The sequence below is a fragment of the Hypomesus transpacificus genome, chromosome 22, assembly GCF_021917145.1.
Source record: "Hypomesus transpacificus isolate Combined female chromosome 22, fHypTra1, whole genome shotgun sequence".
Taxonomy (NCBI): domain Eukaryota; kingdom Metazoa; phylum Chordata; class Actinopteri; order Osmeriformes; family Osmeridae; genus Hypomesus; species Hypomesus transpacificus.
In genome coordinates, this window is record NC_061081.1 from 13,874,506 (window position 1) to 13,894,129 (window position 19,624).

General features: G+C 45.9%; 3 protein-coding genes across 6 annotated transcripts in view; 2 read left to right on the forward strand and 1 right to left on the reverse strand.

The window, feature by feature from the left end:
* The first annotated feature begins 827 nt into the window (after positions 1-827).
* nadk2 (NAD kinase 2, mitochondrial) lies at positions 828-7,310 on the forward strand. 4 transcript variants are annotated; one of them, XM_047045262.1, is made up of 12 exons: positions 828-1,742; positions 2,140-2,228; positions 2,391-2,479; positions 2,845-2,926; positions 3,244-3,327; positions 3,802-3,974; positions 4,323-4,410; positions 4,554-4,697; positions 5,011-5,066; positions 5,204-5,257; positions 5,447-5,570; positions 5,834-7,310. In XM_047045262.1, exons 1-12 carry the CDS (start codon positions 1,503-1,505, stop codon positions 5,964-5,966), a joined length of 1,356 nt encoding a protein of 451 aa, XP_046901218.1. In that variant the 5' UTR covers positions 828-1,502; the 3' UTR covers positions 5,967-7,310. The 4 variants fall into 4 exon arrangements, with proteins under 4 accessions (XP_046901218.1, XP_046901221.1, XP_046901219.1 ...); XM_047045265.1 differs by having other exon boundaries at positions 4,602-4,697; XM_047045263.1 differs by having other exon boundaries at positions 3,802-3,941.
* skp2 (S-phase kinase-associated protein 2, E3 ubiquitin protein ligase) lies at positions 6,616-12,507 on the reverse strand. Its single transcript, XM_047045267.1, has 10 exons — positions 12,365-12,507; positions 11,498-11,745; positions 11,276-11,393; positions 10,942-11,085; positions 10,427-10,561; positions 10,031-10,129; positions 9,454-9,581; positions 9,151-9,202; positions 8,925-9,032; positions 6,616-8,802 (listed from the first exon to the last, which is right to left on the reverse strand). The coding sequence occupies exons 1-10, from the start codon at positions 12,376-12,378 to the stop codon at positions 8,601-8,603; spliced, it is 1,248 nt and encodes a 415-aa protein (XP_046901223.1). The 5' UTR covers positions 12,379-12,507; the 3' UTR covers positions 6,616-8,600.
* Positions 12,508-13,124: 617 nt separating this feature from the next.
* Positions 13,125-19,624, forward strand: part of LOC124484451 (rapamycin-insensitive companion of mTOR-like) — a 15,040-nt gene continuing 8,540 nt past the window's right edge. The window contains 18 exon segments of the mRNA XM_047045366.1: positions 13,125-13,195; positions 13,320-13,367; positions 14,582-14,679; positions 14,771-14,835; positions 15,016-15,147; positions 15,258-15,321; positions 15,448-15,574; positions 15,654-15,823; positions 16,063-16,130; positions 16,222-16,289; positions 16,676-16,758; positions 17,153-17,240; positions 17,430-17,520; positions 17,777-17,843; positions 17,977-18,057; positions 18,195-18,295; positions 18,593-18,758; positions 19,070-19,171. Of these exon segments, the coding sequence (XP_046901322.1) occupies positions 13,147-13,195; positions 13,320-13,367; positions 14,582-14,679; positions 14,771-14,835; positions 15,016-15,147; positions 15,258-15,321; positions 15,448-15,574; positions 15,654-15,823; positions 16,063-16,130; positions 16,222-16,289; positions 16,676-16,758; positions 17,153-17,240; positions 17,430-17,520; positions 17,777-17,843; positions 17,977-18,057; positions 18,195-18,295; positions 18,593-18,758; positions 19,070-19,171 (1,668 nt within the window). The 5' untranslated portion in view covers positions 13,125-13,146.

A 19,624-nucleotide genomic window follows, 5' to 3' on the forward strand; every position in this document is an offset into this window, starting at 1 on the left:
GTTTATTTAACTGACACTTCCATAACTGTAACAAAGGTGCGTCTCATGAACCATCAACTGGCAAGTATATATAGCCAGAGCCCAACACAATGTTACAACGTCTGACAATGTAAAGCCAAGGAATTGGGGGGGGTCGCAAAAGAAGATATTCGTTGTGATGTGTATAACAGACAGGAACGTCAGGAGGTGTAGGAAGACTGCACTGTCATTCCTACAGCACTGCATGTACAGTTTCCCCTAAGGAGATTGTCCTATGTTCACATTTCTTTTCCTTTCTGTATCGCAATGACATGGTCTGTCAACAAATTACAGTAAAAGCATAAATGTGAATCTTGTCCGTCTCATGCAATCAAACTCCTATATACACTAAGGTGTAACCTACAATTTACAATAATTATCATCAAAACTTTAGCCAAGTTTACATCAGAACATCCCTCCAGAGTACACTGTTATATTGACAACATGACTAAGAAATTTGACTGTCTTATACGTACACAATGACACAAGGACTTGTCATTCTGATGGCACTGACATGTTCATTGACACAGATATTTACTTTTGAGAGATGAACTAAGGATTTTGGGCAATAGACTGGCTTTTGCAAGTAATCCATGGTGTTTTACTATTTGTACAAGTTGTTTTGAGAAATGCAATTACTGTTTTGAGAACTTCAATTCTGATCTGAGAAATGTCCCAAAGCGACTGAGAAAAACTGTAATTTACTTCTCTCTAAAGCGGATATGATGAAGGAGCCAAGATAGATAAGGTATATCAGAAGTACCATAAACGCCCCACCCCCTTTTAACTAGTACGTTCTACGTGACCAATGAAATTGCAGCTGCGTGGGGATGCGGGATTGTACCTGTGTGTTGTGGCGTCCTCGTTATTAGCTAACTGTCCTCGTACGCTCTTAAGAAGTCGTGTAAGCTATGTCAGCAAACTAGGGTCAACGTTGCTTCAAGAAAATAATAATTGTGACAAAAGTGACAGTAGTCGTTTGGCAAGAAAATACGTAGAAAATGTGAAAGGCGGGGTTGTTTTCGTGAACACCCTCGTGCTTCTAAGTAACTTTGGACAGCCATAGGGCTACGGTTGCTAGCTAGTTAGCTGTCAGGAAGCTGACAAATCCACAAGTGGCCATGCTTATATGGATAGTGTTAACCTGTTAGTCGCATTATTTCGCTTGAGGACCTGCTGTTTACCTGGATTCAGTTACACGTTCGGTCGAGAAATGCACATTAATTCTTTCCAAACGTAACGCCCGGTCTTGCACCTGACGAGGTTTGGGTTAGCAGTGACAGGTCGGATGCTAATGCTTTGACAGGTCGGGACGGATGACAGCGTTGTCTCGCAGCATCTGGATTCAACGAGTTCAGTGAATGAATGGAAGCCAGGCTAAACAGCTGGACTGCCAGTTAAACCGAGATTTGATAAACTGACAGACGGTAGCGATTCCGTAGATAAGGTCGTGAACAAACTGACCTTTGTTTTACAAGTTTACAATGACCAGTCGTTCATTCATGAACTTTATGTGCCTCGGGAATCGAGTTGTCGCAGTCCTGAATGGAACCTGTGTTCGTCGCCTCACGCCTGTCCTGTTTGGAATACGACATGTTGTATCGCATGCCGATGCTGGGTTCAAACCCGAAAAAGTTGCGGTGGTCACGAAGACGACAAGATATGAATTTGAGCAGCAAAGATACCGTTATTCAGAACTTTCCCAGGAGGATCTGAAACAGCTGGTAAGACGATGACGTGAAAGCAACCATATCCTTTTTTGCAGCTCCAATGGATACAGGCTGCTGGTGCCATTTGTCTGCCTGAAGTTTTATCTTGGGAGAGGGTGTTACGTATTTATATCGTTTGTAGTCTTGTATGGATGTCTTTATATAGAAGTAGGTCTAACTCAAGACTAGTCACACTGATATACTGATCAGAAATGTGTTCAGTCCTCCTTGGCTGGCCGTCTGGTCTTGGGCCCTAATTGTTGTAAGCTGCAGTATTAGGAAATCTCGTCCACCAATGCCTGAACATTGCTTCACAACTCACTTTGATAACGGTTTCATCAACTTTATTCAAGGGTCGTATTTGAAACTGTTTGACTTAAAGTTCCAACGTTTTGTTTCCTTTACCTGTCAGTTGGCAATGAAAGGTTCTAGCTACTGTGGTCTTTTGGAGAGGCACAACATCCACACACGCAACGTGGAACACATAGTGCACAGTCTACAGTAAGTGTGTGTGTGTGTGTTTAAATAAACCCCAGCCACACATCTTCCTCCTGCCTTCCTTACGAGTGGCACAGACGCTGTTCTCTTGCCATAAGCAACGATAGTTATTGGTGCTAAATCTGTGTTTGGTCTCTCTGTGTTTGTGTGTGTTTCTCTCTCCAGACAAGAGGGAGTTGAAGTGCGTGTGGTGAAGAGGGGGGAATACAGTGAAGAAACGGTGAAATGGGCCGATGCCATCATCTCTGCTGGCGGTAGGGGTTTTCTTCGTTATTTATGGAAGTCATTTTTGTAGTTTTCACAATAAAAGATAGATTGTGTTAGTTGATTAGTGTTCGTTTTTGGAAGCAATTTTTGTAGTTTTTTTTCAACAGTAACACATTTTTGTGTTCTACTGCGGGACAAAACGATGACCCCTTTTCTAAACCGTAGAAAGGGGTTATTTGAGGTGTGACCCACAGAATAAAGGGGTTATTTGAGGTGTGACCCACAGAATAAAGGGGTTATTTGAGGTGTGACCCACAGAATAAAGGGAGTTATCCAAACAACAGCTTCAGACAACACATAAGCTATTGTGTAGCCTGCTTGTCATTGAGACTAACCTCCATTCATGTTGTAGGTGATGGGACCATGTTACTAGTGGCCAGTAAGGTGTTCAGCAGGGACAAACCAGTTGTTGGTGTCAATACTGATCCGGAGAGGTATGAACTCATCATGGAATGTTTTTGGAAGGGAGGGTTTATGAATAAAGACAAAACATGGAATAAGGGAATAGTGGTTTGGAATGTTTTGTAAAACACCTGGAACTGTCAGTTAGCAGACAATCCTGTTGGGTACCCAAGAAGTTTGTTGGGTAAAAAAAAAAAAAAAAAAAAAGGAAACGGAAAAAAGAAACTTGATTCAGTCCAACTAACCTTTTATTTTATCTTCTTAGAAAAAACAAACGTAAAAAGATTAGCGTCAGAGAAAAGGACTGTACGTGCTGAACCCTTGTTTTCCTTTCTCTGTGCGGGTGAAGGTCAGAGGGTCACCTGTGTCTGCCTGTGCATTACACACACGCCTTCCCTGAGGTGCTCCACAAACTCAGACGGGGGGACTTCAGGTGAGGGTCTCCTTCTAGCTAAAGTCAAAACACGATTAAGTGAGTGATTAAGTGTGATTAAGATTTGTGTTAACATTTGGACTGTTCATTCTGCCGAGGCTCCTCCTCCGCCCCCTGCTGCTTGTGTCACGGAAGTGTCCGCTCTGATTCCCGGAACTTCCTATTAATATCCCGGCTTATTTTTTTGTCACCTCGCTTCCTTCCCTTCTCTCTCCTCTCTCTCTCTGTGTCTCTCTCTCTGTGTCTCTTCCCCACGCACACTGCTTAAGTCCTTTACTGATTAAACTATTTACTTCTCTTTCTCTCCCTTCTTGCCCTGCCCTCCCCTTCTCTCTCCCCACGTGCTCTCCCCACCTGCCCTCTGGCCCTCCCCCCCCTCTCCCATCTGCCCTCCAACCATCCCCCCCTCTCCCCACCTGCCCTCCCCCCCTCTCCCCACCTGCCCCCCCCCCCCCCCCCCCCCCCCCCCGTCAGGTGGCAGTGGCGCCAGAGGATCCGTCTGCACCTGGAGGGCACGGGGATCAACCCCACCCCGGTGGACCTCCACGAACAGCAGCTGAGCCTGGAGCAGCACAACCAGGCCCACCGCATCACCACCCTGCAGGCCCAGCGCTGTACGCCCCCGCCAGCACCCTGCGCCACCATGTGTACCTGTCCTTCTGTCCTCCCTGCTAACTGCCTGGATATCTGACTCTGCCTGTTTGCCTGTCTGTGGGCCCTGCCTGTCTGTGGGCCCTGCCTGTCTGTGGGCCCTGCCTGTCTGTGGGCCCTGCCTGTCTGTGGGCCCTGCCTGTCTGTGGGCCCTGCCTGTCTGGGGGCCTTGTCTGTCTGGGGGCCTTGTCTGTGTGTCTGTCTCTGTCTGCTTATCTGTCTATGGATGTTACTAATTCTGGAGTCCAAGTATTCTGTCCTTTACTATCTTTGAGTATGTTTGTTAGAGAACAAGTGTGCTGGCTCTTCCTCGTTGTTCACTAAGTTGTGTTTCTTTGAGACAGGTGCAGTGGATGGAAACCCCTCCAAGCCTTACCTTCTCCCCGTCCGAAGTCTGAACGAAATCTTCATCGGTGAATCTCTCTCCTCGAGGTGAGCCCTATCACTTAACCATAGCATGCCAACCACACCAACCCCTCCTAAACATGACTGTGTCTGAGCATGTTGTCTAAATACCCCCCCACCCCCCTCAACCATCTGCCTAGCACTCATTGGTGGATTTCTGTCCATCACAGGGGGAAGTTTAAATCCTTCAAAGCTCATCTCACCCTCTCGCTCCATAGGGCCTCCTACTATGAGATGTCCGTGAACGACGGCCCCTGGGAGAAGCAGAAGAGTTCAGGCCTCAGCGTATGCACTGGTACCGGGTCCAAAGCCTGGTACGTAGCCATCCAGATCTTCTCTGGCTCGTTCTGGATAAACAAACTTGAGGGGGTGCTAGATGTCCTGGTGTGCGCTGGCGTCTGTTGGTATTGATTACAAAAACAAGGGTTGGCTACACACGGTTTTTACAAGGGATGTTACAGCCAATCAGAAATCCACAGACGAGTGCTTGTAGGTGCATGGGAGGTCTTGTCAATGATTGTTCCTAGAACTGCCTGATGATATCCTCGATTCTTCTTAAGGTTTTCTTTCCCAGCAATTCACTGGTGTTGCTAAATGAAAGGCAATTTTATTTATTTTATTTTTTAGGTCCTATAATATTAACAAACTTGTTGAACAAGCTGTGGAGGATGTCCTTAGAATTGGTATGTACACATCGTAAACTTTTAAATAATCATACAGCTGTCTGGTGTGTGTTTAAATTGGTGTTGTGTCATCAAATCTGGGAATAAAGACTAGATGTTCTATCAGCAGCCATGACCAGCTGAGTGTTTCCTTCTAGGAAAGGCACAAACGGGTCTTGATATTCCACTGAACCAGGAACTGATAGGAAAAGGTACGTTTCGTAACATGGGGTTGCTGAATGTTGACGAGCATTAGTCATGGCATCTGTTCCGTAAAAGACAACATTGTTTCCATAGTGATTTGCACTGAATCCCTGAAAGTAACCCAGATTAATATCCCAAAAGTTAAATTAATAAATTAAAAGTTCCATTATTATATGGTATTCTTTTTTTCCTGACAGTTACAGAGAAGTACAATGAGTCTCTGGTGTACGGCCCTGAGGACGGTAGAATGTTCTACAGCATCAGAGAACCCATCGTCAACAGGGTGTTCTCCAACAGCCGTCAGCGAGGCTTCGCCAACCGGTACCTCACTTTAATCCAAACATCGTCTCCTACTGTTAAAGCCTCATGCGTTCGTAAACAGGCCCAGTTACATTCAGTCATTTAGCAGACGCTCTTATCCAAAGCGAATTACAGTAAGTACAGGGACATTCTCCCAGAGACAAGTAGGGTGAAGTGCCTTGCCCAACGTCATTTGGCACGGCCGGGAATCGAACCGGCAACTTTCTGATCAATAGCCCTATTCCCTAACCGCTCAGCCACCTGACCCCGGTCTTGTCGTTTAGGGTGTGCGTGCGTTCACGCTGCTGGGACGCTTGCATGGTGGTGGACGGGGGGACGTCGTTCGAGTTCAACGACGGCGCCGTAGCAACGATCACCATGAGCGACGAAGACCAGCTGCGGACCGTTCTTCTGTGAAGCTGATTGGTCCGTCGCCTGGCGGAGAGCACAGACTCCTCCTCCGTGGGCGTCGAGAGGTGCGTCGTAGCAGTGGACGGAGGAGGCTAGTCTGGTACAGCAGGACTTGTGACGTTGGTGATCTTGAGGTGAACTTGGTCAGATGTTGTTTTTCATCTGGAGGGGGGGGAGAGAAGGTTAGGGTAAGAAACAGGATGCGGGACAGAGGGGTTAGGGTGAGAGGGGATTGGGGGTGAGAGGGGATTGGGGGAGAGAGGGGATTGGGGGATAGAAGTGGTATGGTGAAATTCACAAATGAAGTTTTTGACTGGATTGACTTTGATTTGGTTAAACAGCAAAGAAATCACATTAGACTATTTTGGGGAGGGTTCCCTTTCTCTTTGCACGACCCGTCAAAGTTCTTTCCAGAGACACATCCCTTCTCTAAACTGACCTTGCCAGTAAAAGTGTACTAGCTTGTGTGGTGTTGATTTTTTGTTTTCTTTTATTGTTTCCTGATTTTACTGGAATGCAGCCTTAAATTGTAACTCTCCACTCTGTGGTGGATCTCCTGTCGTCCAGTATAGTGAACCGTCCCCTTCATGAGCTGACTTTGAGGCATTGTAATGACAGATGTATTGTATGTTTGCGTTATGTTAATCCAGGCAGAAAGTTCAATGTTACTGATTTGCTGTTCACTGCCCTCCCTCCGTCTCTAATGAGACACGTAGCCAAATGCAGTTGACCCATCGCATCACTGGGGGGGTGAAAAAATGTAACTTTTGTCAGGGAAAGTGTATTTAGATTGTTGTAAATATCTTTCCTGGTGGTGTTCTGTGGTTCATATTCTCGACTGTGAGTTGCTGTTGTAACTTGTGATGCTTGTCCTTGCTGCTGAAGTTTATTTCATTCATGCTGATTGTTACAGACGCTGTTTGAAATGGTTTTACCAAGGAAGCCCTTTATACCAACCATGAGTTCAATTCTCGTCAAATGATTAGAATTTTATTTGTATTTATTTTCTTACCACACAGTGCCAAAAATGTACCTTATCAAGAAAATTTGTTGAGAGCAGTGATTGAACATTTTGATATTAGTGCATTATTTACTAAATCTATTTTCAGCTTGGCTGACCAAGTACTTTTCTAGCCTTTTGAGCTTTATGCCGCATTGCTATTGAGTTGACTTTAAACTAATGAACAGCTACAAAGTGCACTAAACCTTAAAACCAAACCAATGTTTAGTTTTGTGGAACATGATCAAAACTGGTCACAGCCAGGGCAATCATGCACCCTGAAAACCAATCACATCGAAGAGCAGATTATCCCTTATTAAATCCTTGATAAACCAGGCAATGTACAAAAAGAGAAGTTTACGTGAACAGTTCTCGTGTTGCACAATGAATAAATGCATTAAAGGCTATGTCTTTTGACTAGGAGTTATAGGACATCTGCTGTTAGCTTTGGGCTGCATTGTGTTGTGTATTTGTAAGTTATATTACCCAGACAGCAGCACTGTGTGCTGAAATATTGGTTCACTATTAAATCACTTGGAGCCAAAAGTGTAAGCCTTTTTTTTTTTTTTAAAGCTTAATGTTGTGCCTTAACTTAGCACAAACTCACAAAGACTTGCAATAAAAACATTTATTTACATAATTGTATGTAGACATTTCCAAAATGTTTGCACAATGCATGAATAAAAATTCAAGTTCCAACAATTTCTTAACGGATGCCCAACTTTCAACACCTAGAATGAGAACCATATAAAAGGGTGCAGGGCGCCATCTTGTGGCTGACATTGACATTACAGATGCCTTAGTGCTCTCATTCACAATTTTACACTGAACACCCATGGACCAGTTCCATAGCATGACAAGTCCAACATTCAGTTTAAAGTAGCTGACTGAAACAAGCTGTACTGTCTGAGTAACATCAATCCCTTCTTACATGAACTGAATTCATAAACGGAAGCAGCCTTATCTTTGTTCAAATTCACATATAAAAGTTACAAAAATGACATTTTTGAAACGCTGCAGACTTTCAAAAAGGGATTTAAATAGTGGGATTTGTTCTATAGTCAGTTTTTAGGCAAGTATTAGCTTCATCTGTTTGACATTCAGTACATTAATGATTACACATCGGCATGGTAACATAACTTCAAGAACGTGAGCATCATCAACATAGTTGAACAAAGTTAGGACCAGTCTTTTATCAAGCAAGTCTGTCTTTGGAATGTTTCATAAGGCAAATATAAACCGCACCACATTCTCTGGCTTTATCTTTGTTCATCAATTTTACAAATACACTTCCTTTCACATTCTTATCATATTCTACCGGTAAAACAATTCAAGATTAAAACATTTCTAAAATGAGAACCCTAAAAAGAAAAAAAATCCTACAACGTTCTCTGCTTGTTATACAGAAGAAATGCATAGTACCTGCATTTTAAAATCTCACCCTGACTGTGCACCTTCAAGGCATAATGAAATCTCTGCCTTACTTGACAACCAGCACTGGCTGAAAGCTTTCCAACCTAATGCTCAAACTCGACCCTTATAAAATCATCTCCACAACAGTCTGAGAGACTCCCAACCTGAACATGTCCTTTGGAAACCAACATACTTCCTTGAATGCAGTTGGAGACGACTAACGCGTTCTAAAGCCTATATTTCAGCCGACACCTCATGTTCCACATGCGGTGTTCCCTCAGGTCGACGGGGGTAGGACGAGCGACGCGGGAGAACGGCTCGCTGTTGATGCTGACGCGAGGCAGACCCTTCTTCAGGGCAGGAAGGTAGCTGTCTTGTACCAGCCCGTATACCTGCAGAGTCCTCAGCGAAGGAAACGTCTCCAAGTCACTGATAAGAGAAACACAAAAAACTTTTTATTTTTAAATCTTGATATGATAAAAGGAAGGATGGGCACAGAACTTTGAGATTGTAAATTGATCTGTTTTTGAAGTTGTGTGCGTGAGACTCACGCCAGGGAAGCAGGGTGGATGAGGTAGCAGCGACTCAAGCCCAGGTTTACGAGTTCCTTCAGTTCCAGAAGAACGGTGAAACAGTCCGTCGTCAAGAGAACACTGTCACTGTAAAACACAAGGCGGAAACCAGTTAACACAAGTGACAACTTGAGTTCCACATACAGACCAGACCCCGAACAACATGACAAACGCTTTTAGCTTCTCAGGTGTGGTAGGTCCTCACCTAACATCCAGAACCTGGAGGTTTGGACATCTCTCCACCAAGGTTTTCAGGTCTGAGAAGAAGGCCAGCATTAGCAGGTTAACAGTCATTGAAAAACAGAAAAGGCTAAGATCCCTCCCATGACGTGGAACAGCCATTCAACATGTCAACGTGTTACACCACTAACAGCCAGACTTATAGCTTGAGCATACATTTAGTCATTTAGCAGACACTCTTATTTAGAGCGATAAACTATGTTGTTAACACAACTTCCCAGAAGCACATTAGTCCTGTCATGGTGATGCTCTCTAAGGCCTCTCTTACCTTCCATGGTCAGGTTCTGACGGTAGCCACTGAGGTTTAGGTGGACCATGCTACACGCTAGGTTATCCACCACAGCCTTCACGTGATCATGGCTGAAGTCACACCACGATATGTTAAGATTCTCCAACCTTCGTAGAAGAAAATACAGAAAACTTACAAATTATTCCTCCCAAAATAAATCAGTCAATAAAAAAATGGGGTTGTAAAAAGATGTTTAACCAGTCACAAGTATCATTACCTTGTTCGTCAATATTGCTCCCTAACTTGCCCACTCCGGGGTTTGAACTAGGGTCGTCTGACTCCCATACGCAACCCTCTTTCACACACACTATTTTAGTCATCAAAGCCATAGAAAAACGACCTATGCCACAGGTTGCATGGGCAGGTATTTATACTGAGGAATGAGTTTCACCACTTCAGCTCTGCTGCCCCAGTGGCTCACTGGGTAAAACATGTACCATATACCCTGCATGTCATCCCCTCTCTTTCCCACCCTGCCTTTCCTGCCTTGAACTGTCAGAATCTAAACCACATTAACAAAAAGCTGAAACCCCCCCAACATGTTTCGCTAGCTCACCGGGAACAGGACCGGAGCATGTCTCCAAGCACCTCAGCAGAGAAGCCAGAGCAGCCGCACAGGTTCAGCTCCTCTAGGTTTGGGTTCTCGGACAGGGACCTGCGAGACACGTTTAAGGGGTTAGGGAGAAGGTCACAAGGAACATCTCTCGCAAATCACCCAGTGTTTCCCACAGGACTTTGTGAGACCACAGGGGGGGAGACCACTGGCCTCAAATCTTCTAGGAGGGTCTGTGGACTTGCGCCCCTGGAAGAAAATCTGGCACTTTTTCGAATTAACTGCATCAATCGAGTGCACTTAAGAGAGCAGAACTGTGAAGCAGGACAAATTATGGTGGGTCGCCACCATTAAAGGGGGAAAGACCATGTCACCATTCACGGTTTGGTTTCCACTCACTGGATGATGCCGTCAGAGAGCTCCATTCCTTCCAGGCTCAGGTGATTCAACTGCCGGCAGCGTGAGATGATATCCAGCAGGACTGAAGGGCTGGCAGTGCAGCTGGAGAGATCCATGTGCTGGACATGCAGGTGCCTGGGAGACGGAGCAGACAGGACATCAATAGGTGCACTTTGTAGCTAAGTGGTGAGAGCATACGCCTATAGATCAGAAGGTCGCAGGTTCAAATCCTCCTTTTAGATTAAACTGTTAAATTCTAGTCTTAACCCAGGACAGCCTCGCAAAATCACAATAATTTAACTTTGTGTTATCTTCGTGTCATTCTGACCCATCAGTCATTGTGACCCACCCCCGTATTGCGACAACTTTACCGCATACAAAAACAAAGGGAAGCATTTTCTTTTAACCGTTGCGCTGTCTCAGACCTCCACATTGCGAAGGTTAAAAGAAAATCATTTGTATTTGTTTTTGTATTGGGTTAAAAAAAATGGTAAACCCAATGGGCAAAAACTCACCCTTTCGTAGTGAAATGTGGTTCCCCAAGGAAGGTATGGGGGCAGCGCAGTCTCTTCACCCCAGCTGTGAGCACCTGCCCCAGGGCACAGTCCAGCTGGGTGCTCCCCACCAGATCCACACTCTGCCACAGTGTCTCATCAAACCTGCCATGAACCAGAACAGATGGGATCAATCCTACCTCAGAGACACTCATAAGCTTTACAGTAGTGCAGAAATAGATGTGTTCCAATGAACGAGGCTAACGCAGCAACATAACAGACTGCCAATGCGATATTTACGTATGAATACTTTAGTGTCACAGCAACAGGCCTGAGTTAGGGGTCCTAGACTTACGCCAGGCGATGCCATCGTTTGCAGACCCTGGACATCCTAAGTAGGTCCCGTAGCGGCAGGCAGGAGAGGATGTGCAGCAACAGCTCGTCCGGTAAACTATCCCAACAGGACACTGCAACTACACGAACATTCAAACAACATATTAATTAGTTAGGCAATAAAAAAAGGTTAACTCAAGAAATGTATGGGACGCGGATGAGATGCTACAGTCGTTTAACCCACCTGTGAATTGCGTGCTTTTTCTGGATCGCCTAGCAAGAACAAACTGTCTTCCTTGGTTTTCTTTGCCTTTAATGACGACCTTCGCGTGCTTGTGAGGTGGTGACCACTCCTGGATGAGTTCGGTAGGGGTGTTCTCATTATCTATACCCCCAAGACATACCCTGCTTTTCTGTTTGTTCCGCTGGTGCGAGTCGGTCAGCATTGAACCCTCGAATTTATCACTCAGAAGGGACAACTCCTGAAGCGGCCTGAAACGAAAAAAGAGACTGATTAGATTTAAACACATACATTATGGGATGTATACACTGTGCAAGAACTACATCTTAATGTGAAATAAAAATGCAGAGACTGTTTTGGGTTTACGAGTCACAAAGGGTGCCCGCCATAATGTTGGAAGCTAACTTTAGCAAGCTAGTCAGATCGCGCGGGCCGTGACACAACATGAAAAAGAGGGAGAATGGAAATAAAAATTCTGGCTTGGAATAGTAATACACAACTATACTAATATAAATACATGTCGTTGTAGATGTCCAGGTTTTTATCAGTTTGCAATCAAAGGAGACGTGAGAGCGCGAGGTTGTTGCAGAAGTTGTTGCAGAAGTGGTTGCAGAAGTTTCCAGCAGTAGCTAATTAGCAGCATACAGTGCGCCACTCATTATTTCACTATGTAAATAATAGAATATACATTTGCTAAGTTGTAAGCTATGCAGTTTACACTGATGTCTGGACTGAAGAATGTTGAAAATTTGAGCATTGGAACATCCTACGGCAAGTGGCACATCTGACCAAGGCAACCCCCATGCGTCCTCGACAACGCACAAGGCAATCGATGCTCGATCGGCTGTAAAAAATATTGCAGGCAGTTACCTTTTGTGAGACATTTCCTCTGTTGTAGATAGGAGACCCAGGTAAAATATAGTTCGGCAGCTTTTGAGATAGTTTTCCAAGATTCAAGCGGGACACAATTGCAATTTAAACCTCCCGCTTGGTTGCCCGCCCCAGTATTGCTGGTGTGCTACTTACTACGATGTGATTGGCTGGCTGTAGGCGGAAGTCGCTCTTATTCGGGACCAGTTTTTAGAATGTAAGGTGAAGAGCGGCACTCAGTGGACAAGTGAAATGAACCAACAAGTCTTAAACAGTCTGACAATTGGGCACATTAATTATGTATGTTAATTGCCATGTATGAACACACTAGCAACGTTTTCTGTATAGTCTAAGCACATGCACGCATACATATTGCTACATACATATTATTGCCGCTATGAGAAATAGTTGTGTTCGGTATTAATGTAGCCTATGAGTTTGGTTGCGCCCCGTCCAATGTACAATACATGGATTAAACCAAAGAATTCTGTACAAGCAATTTTAAATAGCTGGCCCTAAGCATAAGGTGTGAATGTAGACAATCTGTTTTTGGGTGTCACTGATCACAACGAGAAGAAACAGAAATGTAGAAACTCTTTTAAACAGTGACTGTTATGCTGATTGCGTACTCGTTGGCATTCATCATTACAGTTTTATATGGTGGGAAAGCGGTATTTTCCCCCTGCTGGTGTTGCTTAATGAAAAATGTAGTAGCTGAACTCATGTGTTTCTCGCGATAATCCCTGTTGTTTCAGGTGGAGTTGAGAAAAAATTCTGGAAACATGGCGGTCAGCATCCGAGGCCGTCCGACCCGAAGCATTCGGATGCGAGGTGAGTGAGACCAGATTTCTTCTTCAGTGGTTGTAATGGACACTGACCCATCAGAAAGTTGTCTGAGGCTCAATAATCGCTGTTTCTCCCTCTACCGTGTTGATGTTAATTCTGAGTTTGGCAGGTCGGAATGACAGTGGGGAGGAAAATGTACCGCTCGATCTTTCCAGAGGTACGTTATGAATCAGATTGGAGTCAGCATCATCATCATCATCATCATCATCATCATCATTCATCACTGATACCAGCCCATGTTGCTGGCTAGTCTAACCCAAGCAAGATGCTGCTATCATAAACGTTATCATGCTGAGACACAGTAAAGTCTGAGTAAAATGCATTTTATTTGTACCAATCCAGCAAGTTCTAACACTGCTACCAGTACATTCCTGCAGTTATTCAATAATACATTTTAGCCGACATAGCACGCGAGCTAGCATAAATTTCCCACACACACAGTTTTTTTCTTCAAAATTAATTTACATAGAGCTACAGTAACTACAGTGCCAGCTAGCAACTTAGCTGCGGCAGCTGGTACGCATGTAACAAACGACCCGTACTGCATAACCTTCGCGGTGTAAACGCATAATTATAATGTGGCAATCTAGCTACATGACATTAATAGTTGTGTAAGGATTCCGTGATAAATAACATAAGTTGCTATTTCGTTATTTGTCTCATCTTGTTCGCCCTTATACTCCCCAAATACACCCACTAACACACACACTTTACCCATACCCCCCCCCCCCCCACACACACACACCCCACACACACATGCACACACACCCCTTACCCTTACACACACACCCACTAACGTACATTCAAGTCAGAGTTCTTGGAATATTACTGCTAGTCAGAAGGTTTGGGTTTAGAAGTTATGTGAGGTAATCGTTTGTCCTTTCCAGTAAAAAAAAAAAAAGAAAGTTTAATACGCAGTAATTAAAGGTCATGTTCTCTAGTGATCCCTGTCCTTGCCACAGGGAAACTGGTTAAACTGTGGTTAGTGTCCTTAAAATCCCCTTGTGATCTGCTGTCAGCTGTCTTGTACTCCTTTACTCAATGCTGCATGTCTGCCAGTGCTCAGATTAATGCAGACCTGGTTTTGTAATCAAAAAGATTTCGTTTATGATTCCAAGATTACCGTAACATCCAACCAAACCACTTTAGACCTGACCTTAAACGTATGCACGGCACCGAACGGTCAAGTCAGGACACCACTATTTAGACCTGCATGTATTTAAATTTGTGTTTATGTTTTTCCAGTTTTCAATATTGGTCAGTCTTCATGCTTTGGTCCTGATGTCGGTCAACCCTCATCACAGTCTTAGAACACACTCATCTTTTTCCTTTTGGGAGTTCTAACAGAGCGAACCTTTACTGGGTTTTCAGAGCCCTCCGAGAACCTTCGGGAGATCCTTCAAAACGTTGCCAAGCAACAAGGAGTCTCCAATATGCGCAAGCTTGGCCACCTGAACAACTTCATAAAGGTCGGTGTGACAACTCCACAAACGTGTGTGTGTGTGTATGTAAGTGTTTTGAGATGTGTCATTCATACTGGTATACCTGTTACTCCCACAGCTTCTCTGCAATGTCGGCCATTCAGAGGAGAGACTTGGGTTGACACATGAAGAAATAATTGTTTGGTGAGTGATTATTTTAACAAAGCATCTACAGATACTTTGGCAAATACTTTTTTTGTGTTCTATTAATACTCCTCCCCGTCAGTAGTATGCTTCAATACTTTCCCCTCTGTTTGTGTTTGTGTGTGTGTTTTTGTGTGTGTTTGTGTTTGTGTGTGTTTGTGTGTGTGTTTGGCCCCCCAGTCTACGTCTGGCGCTGCTGAACGAGGCTAAGGAGGTGCGCGCGGCCGGCCTGCGTGCGCTGCGCTTCCTCATCAGGGACAGCAACATCCTGGAGAAGGTCCTCAGGCTGCAGGTGGACTACCTGATCGCCAGGTGAGCTCCCCCCCCTCCCCCCCCATCCCACCTCCACAGGAACCCTGTGCCCCCAGATTGCCTCATTCATCAACACCCGGTCTTGACCTTTGACCTGTACCCTCTGGCAGGTGCATAGACATCCAGCAGAATAACGAGGTGGAGCGAACACAGGCGCTCAGGCTGGTGCGAAAGGTAGGACCCCCCCCCCCTTAAAGTATAATCCCCTCGCCCTCCCTCCTCTAGAAATGATAAAAGCGTCAATGGAACATTCTTTAGGTTGAGCTGCTGTTAAACCCTTCTCTCTGCTGCCCCCTACAGATGATTACTGTGAATGCACTACTCTTCCCTTCCTCCATCACCAACTCCATCATTGCCGTGGGCAACGATGGGAGGCAGGAGCGAGACCGCATGGTGCGCGCCTGCATCGCCATCATCTGTGAGCTTGGTGAGTGACCCCCCTCCCACACACACACACACACATACACTCTCTGACAGGCCCCCCTGTGACTCCTGTGGCCCCCCAGCCCTGAAGAACCCCATGATGGTAGCCCAGAGGGGAGGCCTCAGCACCCTCCTGAAGAACGTCATCGACTGCCAGCTGAGCCGCATCAACGAGGCCCTCATCACCACCGTCCTGCACCTCCTCAACCACCCGCACACTCGCCAGTTTGTGCACTCCGACGTGGAGCTGGAGGTAATGGAAGCACAGAGAGATACGACTACTATGGGAGACTGAGCCTAGAGCTCCAACTCCAGATAACGTTTTTTGGGGGATTTACTATTATTATTATAGATAAATGTGTGTGTGTATATAATTAATATATATATATATATATGTATTAATTTTATATCATATAATATATTATATAAATTTAAATTATTGAATCATTTATTTAATAAAATGTATAAATATAAATTGTTTCCCCCCCTCAGCAAATACTGGCACCCTACACAGACTTCCACTACAGACACAACTCGGACACAGCAGAGAGCCAGCTGAAGTGAGTTCTCTAGCGGTAAACAGAAGCCTGCTGTATAACCCAGCGTTGCTCAGCGCCGTTTCATGCTGGCCTGTGGGTGTTTGTGTTGTAGAGAAGACCGAGAGGCCTGCTTCCTGGCTAGTAAGATGTCCATAGTGGCTTCCTTCCGCTCCTGGTCAGGTAAAACCGTAATCCCTGTGACATGTGGAACCTCATATGCAGTATAAGGGTCATAACACACAATAAGATGTTGTGTATTCATATTTAGTTTTGCATGTACAGTCTTCGTCAATCAAGATTTTTTCTCATAAATGTCATGTGTTTTTACATTTTCTGTGTAAAAGTATGTGTATTTGTACATTTTCTGTGTAAATGTATGTGTATTTGTACATTTTCTGTGAGTCTGTGGAAAACAGCTGTGTTTTGAAATGTATATCTTATTCAAGATCGGGTTTCAAGATTCGTCTTTGATTTAAATTATTCTTTATAATTATGTGCCTGTAGGTCAGAGTGTGTAAACAGCAGTATTATGTGGTTGTCTTACATCCATCTCCTTCTTCCTCCAGGCATCATTAACCTGTGCAAGTCAGGCAACTCTGGAATACAGTCTCTGATTGGCTTGCTCTGTATTCCAAATATGGAGGTGAGGGTAGGTACACACACAGCTATATTAAAGCTTTATTTACCACGTGGTGGAGGGTATGTGATCTGAAGTTTGGTTTCACACCTGTCTATTTTGCCTTTACGTTGAGGTTTGTATAAAGTGTCCAGTTAAAGGGGCAAAATGATTGTCAGTAATATTTACATTCATTCATTTAGCAGACGCTCTTATCCAGAGCGACTGACAGTAAGTACAGTGACATTCTCCCCCGAGGCAAGTAGGGTGAAGTGCCTTGCCCAAGGACACAACGTCATTTGGCACGGCCAGGAATCGAACCAACAACCTTTTGATTAATAGCCCGACTTCCTAACCGCTCAGCCATCTGACCCCGTGTGTTGTGACGATATTGTGACTAACTGTTTCCCTGTTCTCACTCCCACAGAAAGGCCTGTTAGAGGTCATGTATGATATCTTTCGTCTCCCTGTGCCAGTTGGAACTGCCGATTTTCTAGAAGCACTTGACAGTGTAGGTGGGTACAGGAACTCTTTCCTCAAAGCACTGTTTGATGGATATTTAAAAATAAACATCTCAAACTTCAGTTATCCTCTTTCTTTTCAAAATGTATTTTCTTTCTGCTGATGTCACTGTTCAGAACATGATAAACACTAAAAGACAAGTACAGTGGGAATGTTTGAACTCGATTTTCCACCGTCTGCAGATCCCAGCAGGTTTCAAGACAGCTGGAGGTTGTCAGATGGTTTCGTTGCTGCTGAAGCAAAAATAATCCTTCCACACCGAGCACGCTCAAGGTAAGGCCCCCCCCTATTGCCTAGTTCAACTCATATCATACTGTCAAAGTAAGAGATGACTAAAGTGTGGGGGGGGGGGGGGGGGGAGAATAAATATGTTGTTCACCCTGCCTGGTAGCTGAGATGTGGTTGCGATGTAGCCAGTCAATACAGACAGGTCCTTGACTCAGACACCGAAATATATGTAGTTTATTATAATAAATAACAAACTGTATATATTCAATAGTAGAAAGTCATCTTGTTTCCTGTCCGTCAGGCCTGACCTCATGGATAACTACCTGGCTCTGGTGCTGTCTGCCTTCATCAAGAGTGGACTGTTAGAGGTAGGCTCGTGTAGCATGGAGTCTGTCTGTACCCTGGAAGATTGATCATCTACAAGACATTAGTTGTTTTAGGTTGATTATTAACAAACACACACCTGTTTGAAATCATTTCTGTCCCTCCCTCCCTCCCCAGGGTCTCGTTGAGGTGATCACCAGCAGCGATGACAATATCTCGGTGCGAGCCATGATTCTCCTTGGCGAGCTCCTCCACATGGTAACCAGCCGTTCTCTCCTCTGTAGACACCAAGGACCCTGGGAGGGTTCTAAAACGCCTTCGGTCTCAGGGTCCTGTCCTCAGGACGTCCCCATGCTGTCAGCGGGGTCATGGTGTGTGTGTGTTGTCTTCCTCAGACCAACACCATCCTCCCGCACAGTCACAGCCATCACCTGCACTGTCTGCCCACCCTCATGAACATGGCCGCCTCCTTCGACATCGCACAGGAGAAGAGACTGTGAGTGGTAGCCTCGCGCACACACCCGCACACGCATCCCACACACACCCACACGCATCCCACACACACCCGCACATACAGACCACACACACCTGCATACGCATCCCACACACACACCCATACACGCATCCCACACACACAAAAGTGGAATAACCTTCTCTTATGTAACACTTCCCCAAAAAAAACAACAACCGTAGCATAATAACACAAAATGTCTTTCACAAAAAAAAGCCTTTTAATGTACTAAGTCCCTCATGGCGGAGGGCTATCTTGCTGACGTTAATGCCGACATTCTAGACGAGCGAGTGGAGCGGTGAACCACCTGAAGCGGTTTCACGAGAGGAAGAAGCGAAGGCCGAAGCCCCACAGCCTGTATCTAGACCACATCGTCCGCAAGGCCGCGTCGTCACAGCACTGTCGAGAGCAGCACTTCAGGCCCCAGAGAGACATCTACATCATCAAGGTGGGCATGGTCTCATGAGGTCAAGAACTACGTACCCCAATAACAAACCCGGTATCTCTAAAGGTACTTTTCCATCCCACCCACGGGTTGATAATTCCAGGTGTTTTTTCCCCCCAGAAAGAACATTCTCTATGACAATTTTCCGTAGCTAAAGCATACCCAACTTGTTTTTCCAGTTGAGAGATAGGAGGATTTATGGATGGAAAAATACGCAGACAACCACTCACCCGCATTGAACGCACCCCCGTCCCCCCCGTCCCCGTCAGTAGAACCATGTTGCCGTGACAACGTATCTGCTGTATGTCCTGCAGGACGCAGAAGATGCCTTGCTGACGCACCTGAGAGACAGCCACATCCTGAACCACAAGGAGAACCTGGACTGGAACTGGGTCCTCATCGGTACCATACTGAAGGTGAGGGGAGCCTGGCCACCCTGGAGGCCAGGGGGGAGGCCAGGGGGGAGGCCCAGGGGGGAGGCCAGGGGGGAGGCCCAGGGGTGGAGGCCGAGGGGGGAGGCCGAGGGGGGAGGCCAGGGGGAGGCCAGGGGGGAGGCCGAGGGGGGGAGGCCGAGGGGGGAGGCCCAGGGGGGAGGCCCAGGGGGGAGGCCAGGGGGGAGGCAGAGGGGGGAGGCCAGGGGGGAGGAGGCCGAGGGGGGAGGCCAGGGAGGAGGTCCAGGGGGGAGGCCCAGGGGGGAGGCCGAGGGGGGAGGCCAGGGGGAGGCCCAGGGGGGAGGCCAGGGGGGAGGCAGAGGGGGGAGGCCGAGGGGGGAGGCCAGGGGGGAGGCAGAGGGGGGAGGCCAGGGAGGAGGTCCAGGGGGGAGGCCCTGTCTCTCTGTCAGACTGTTGCTGTGTGTTACCGTACCTGTA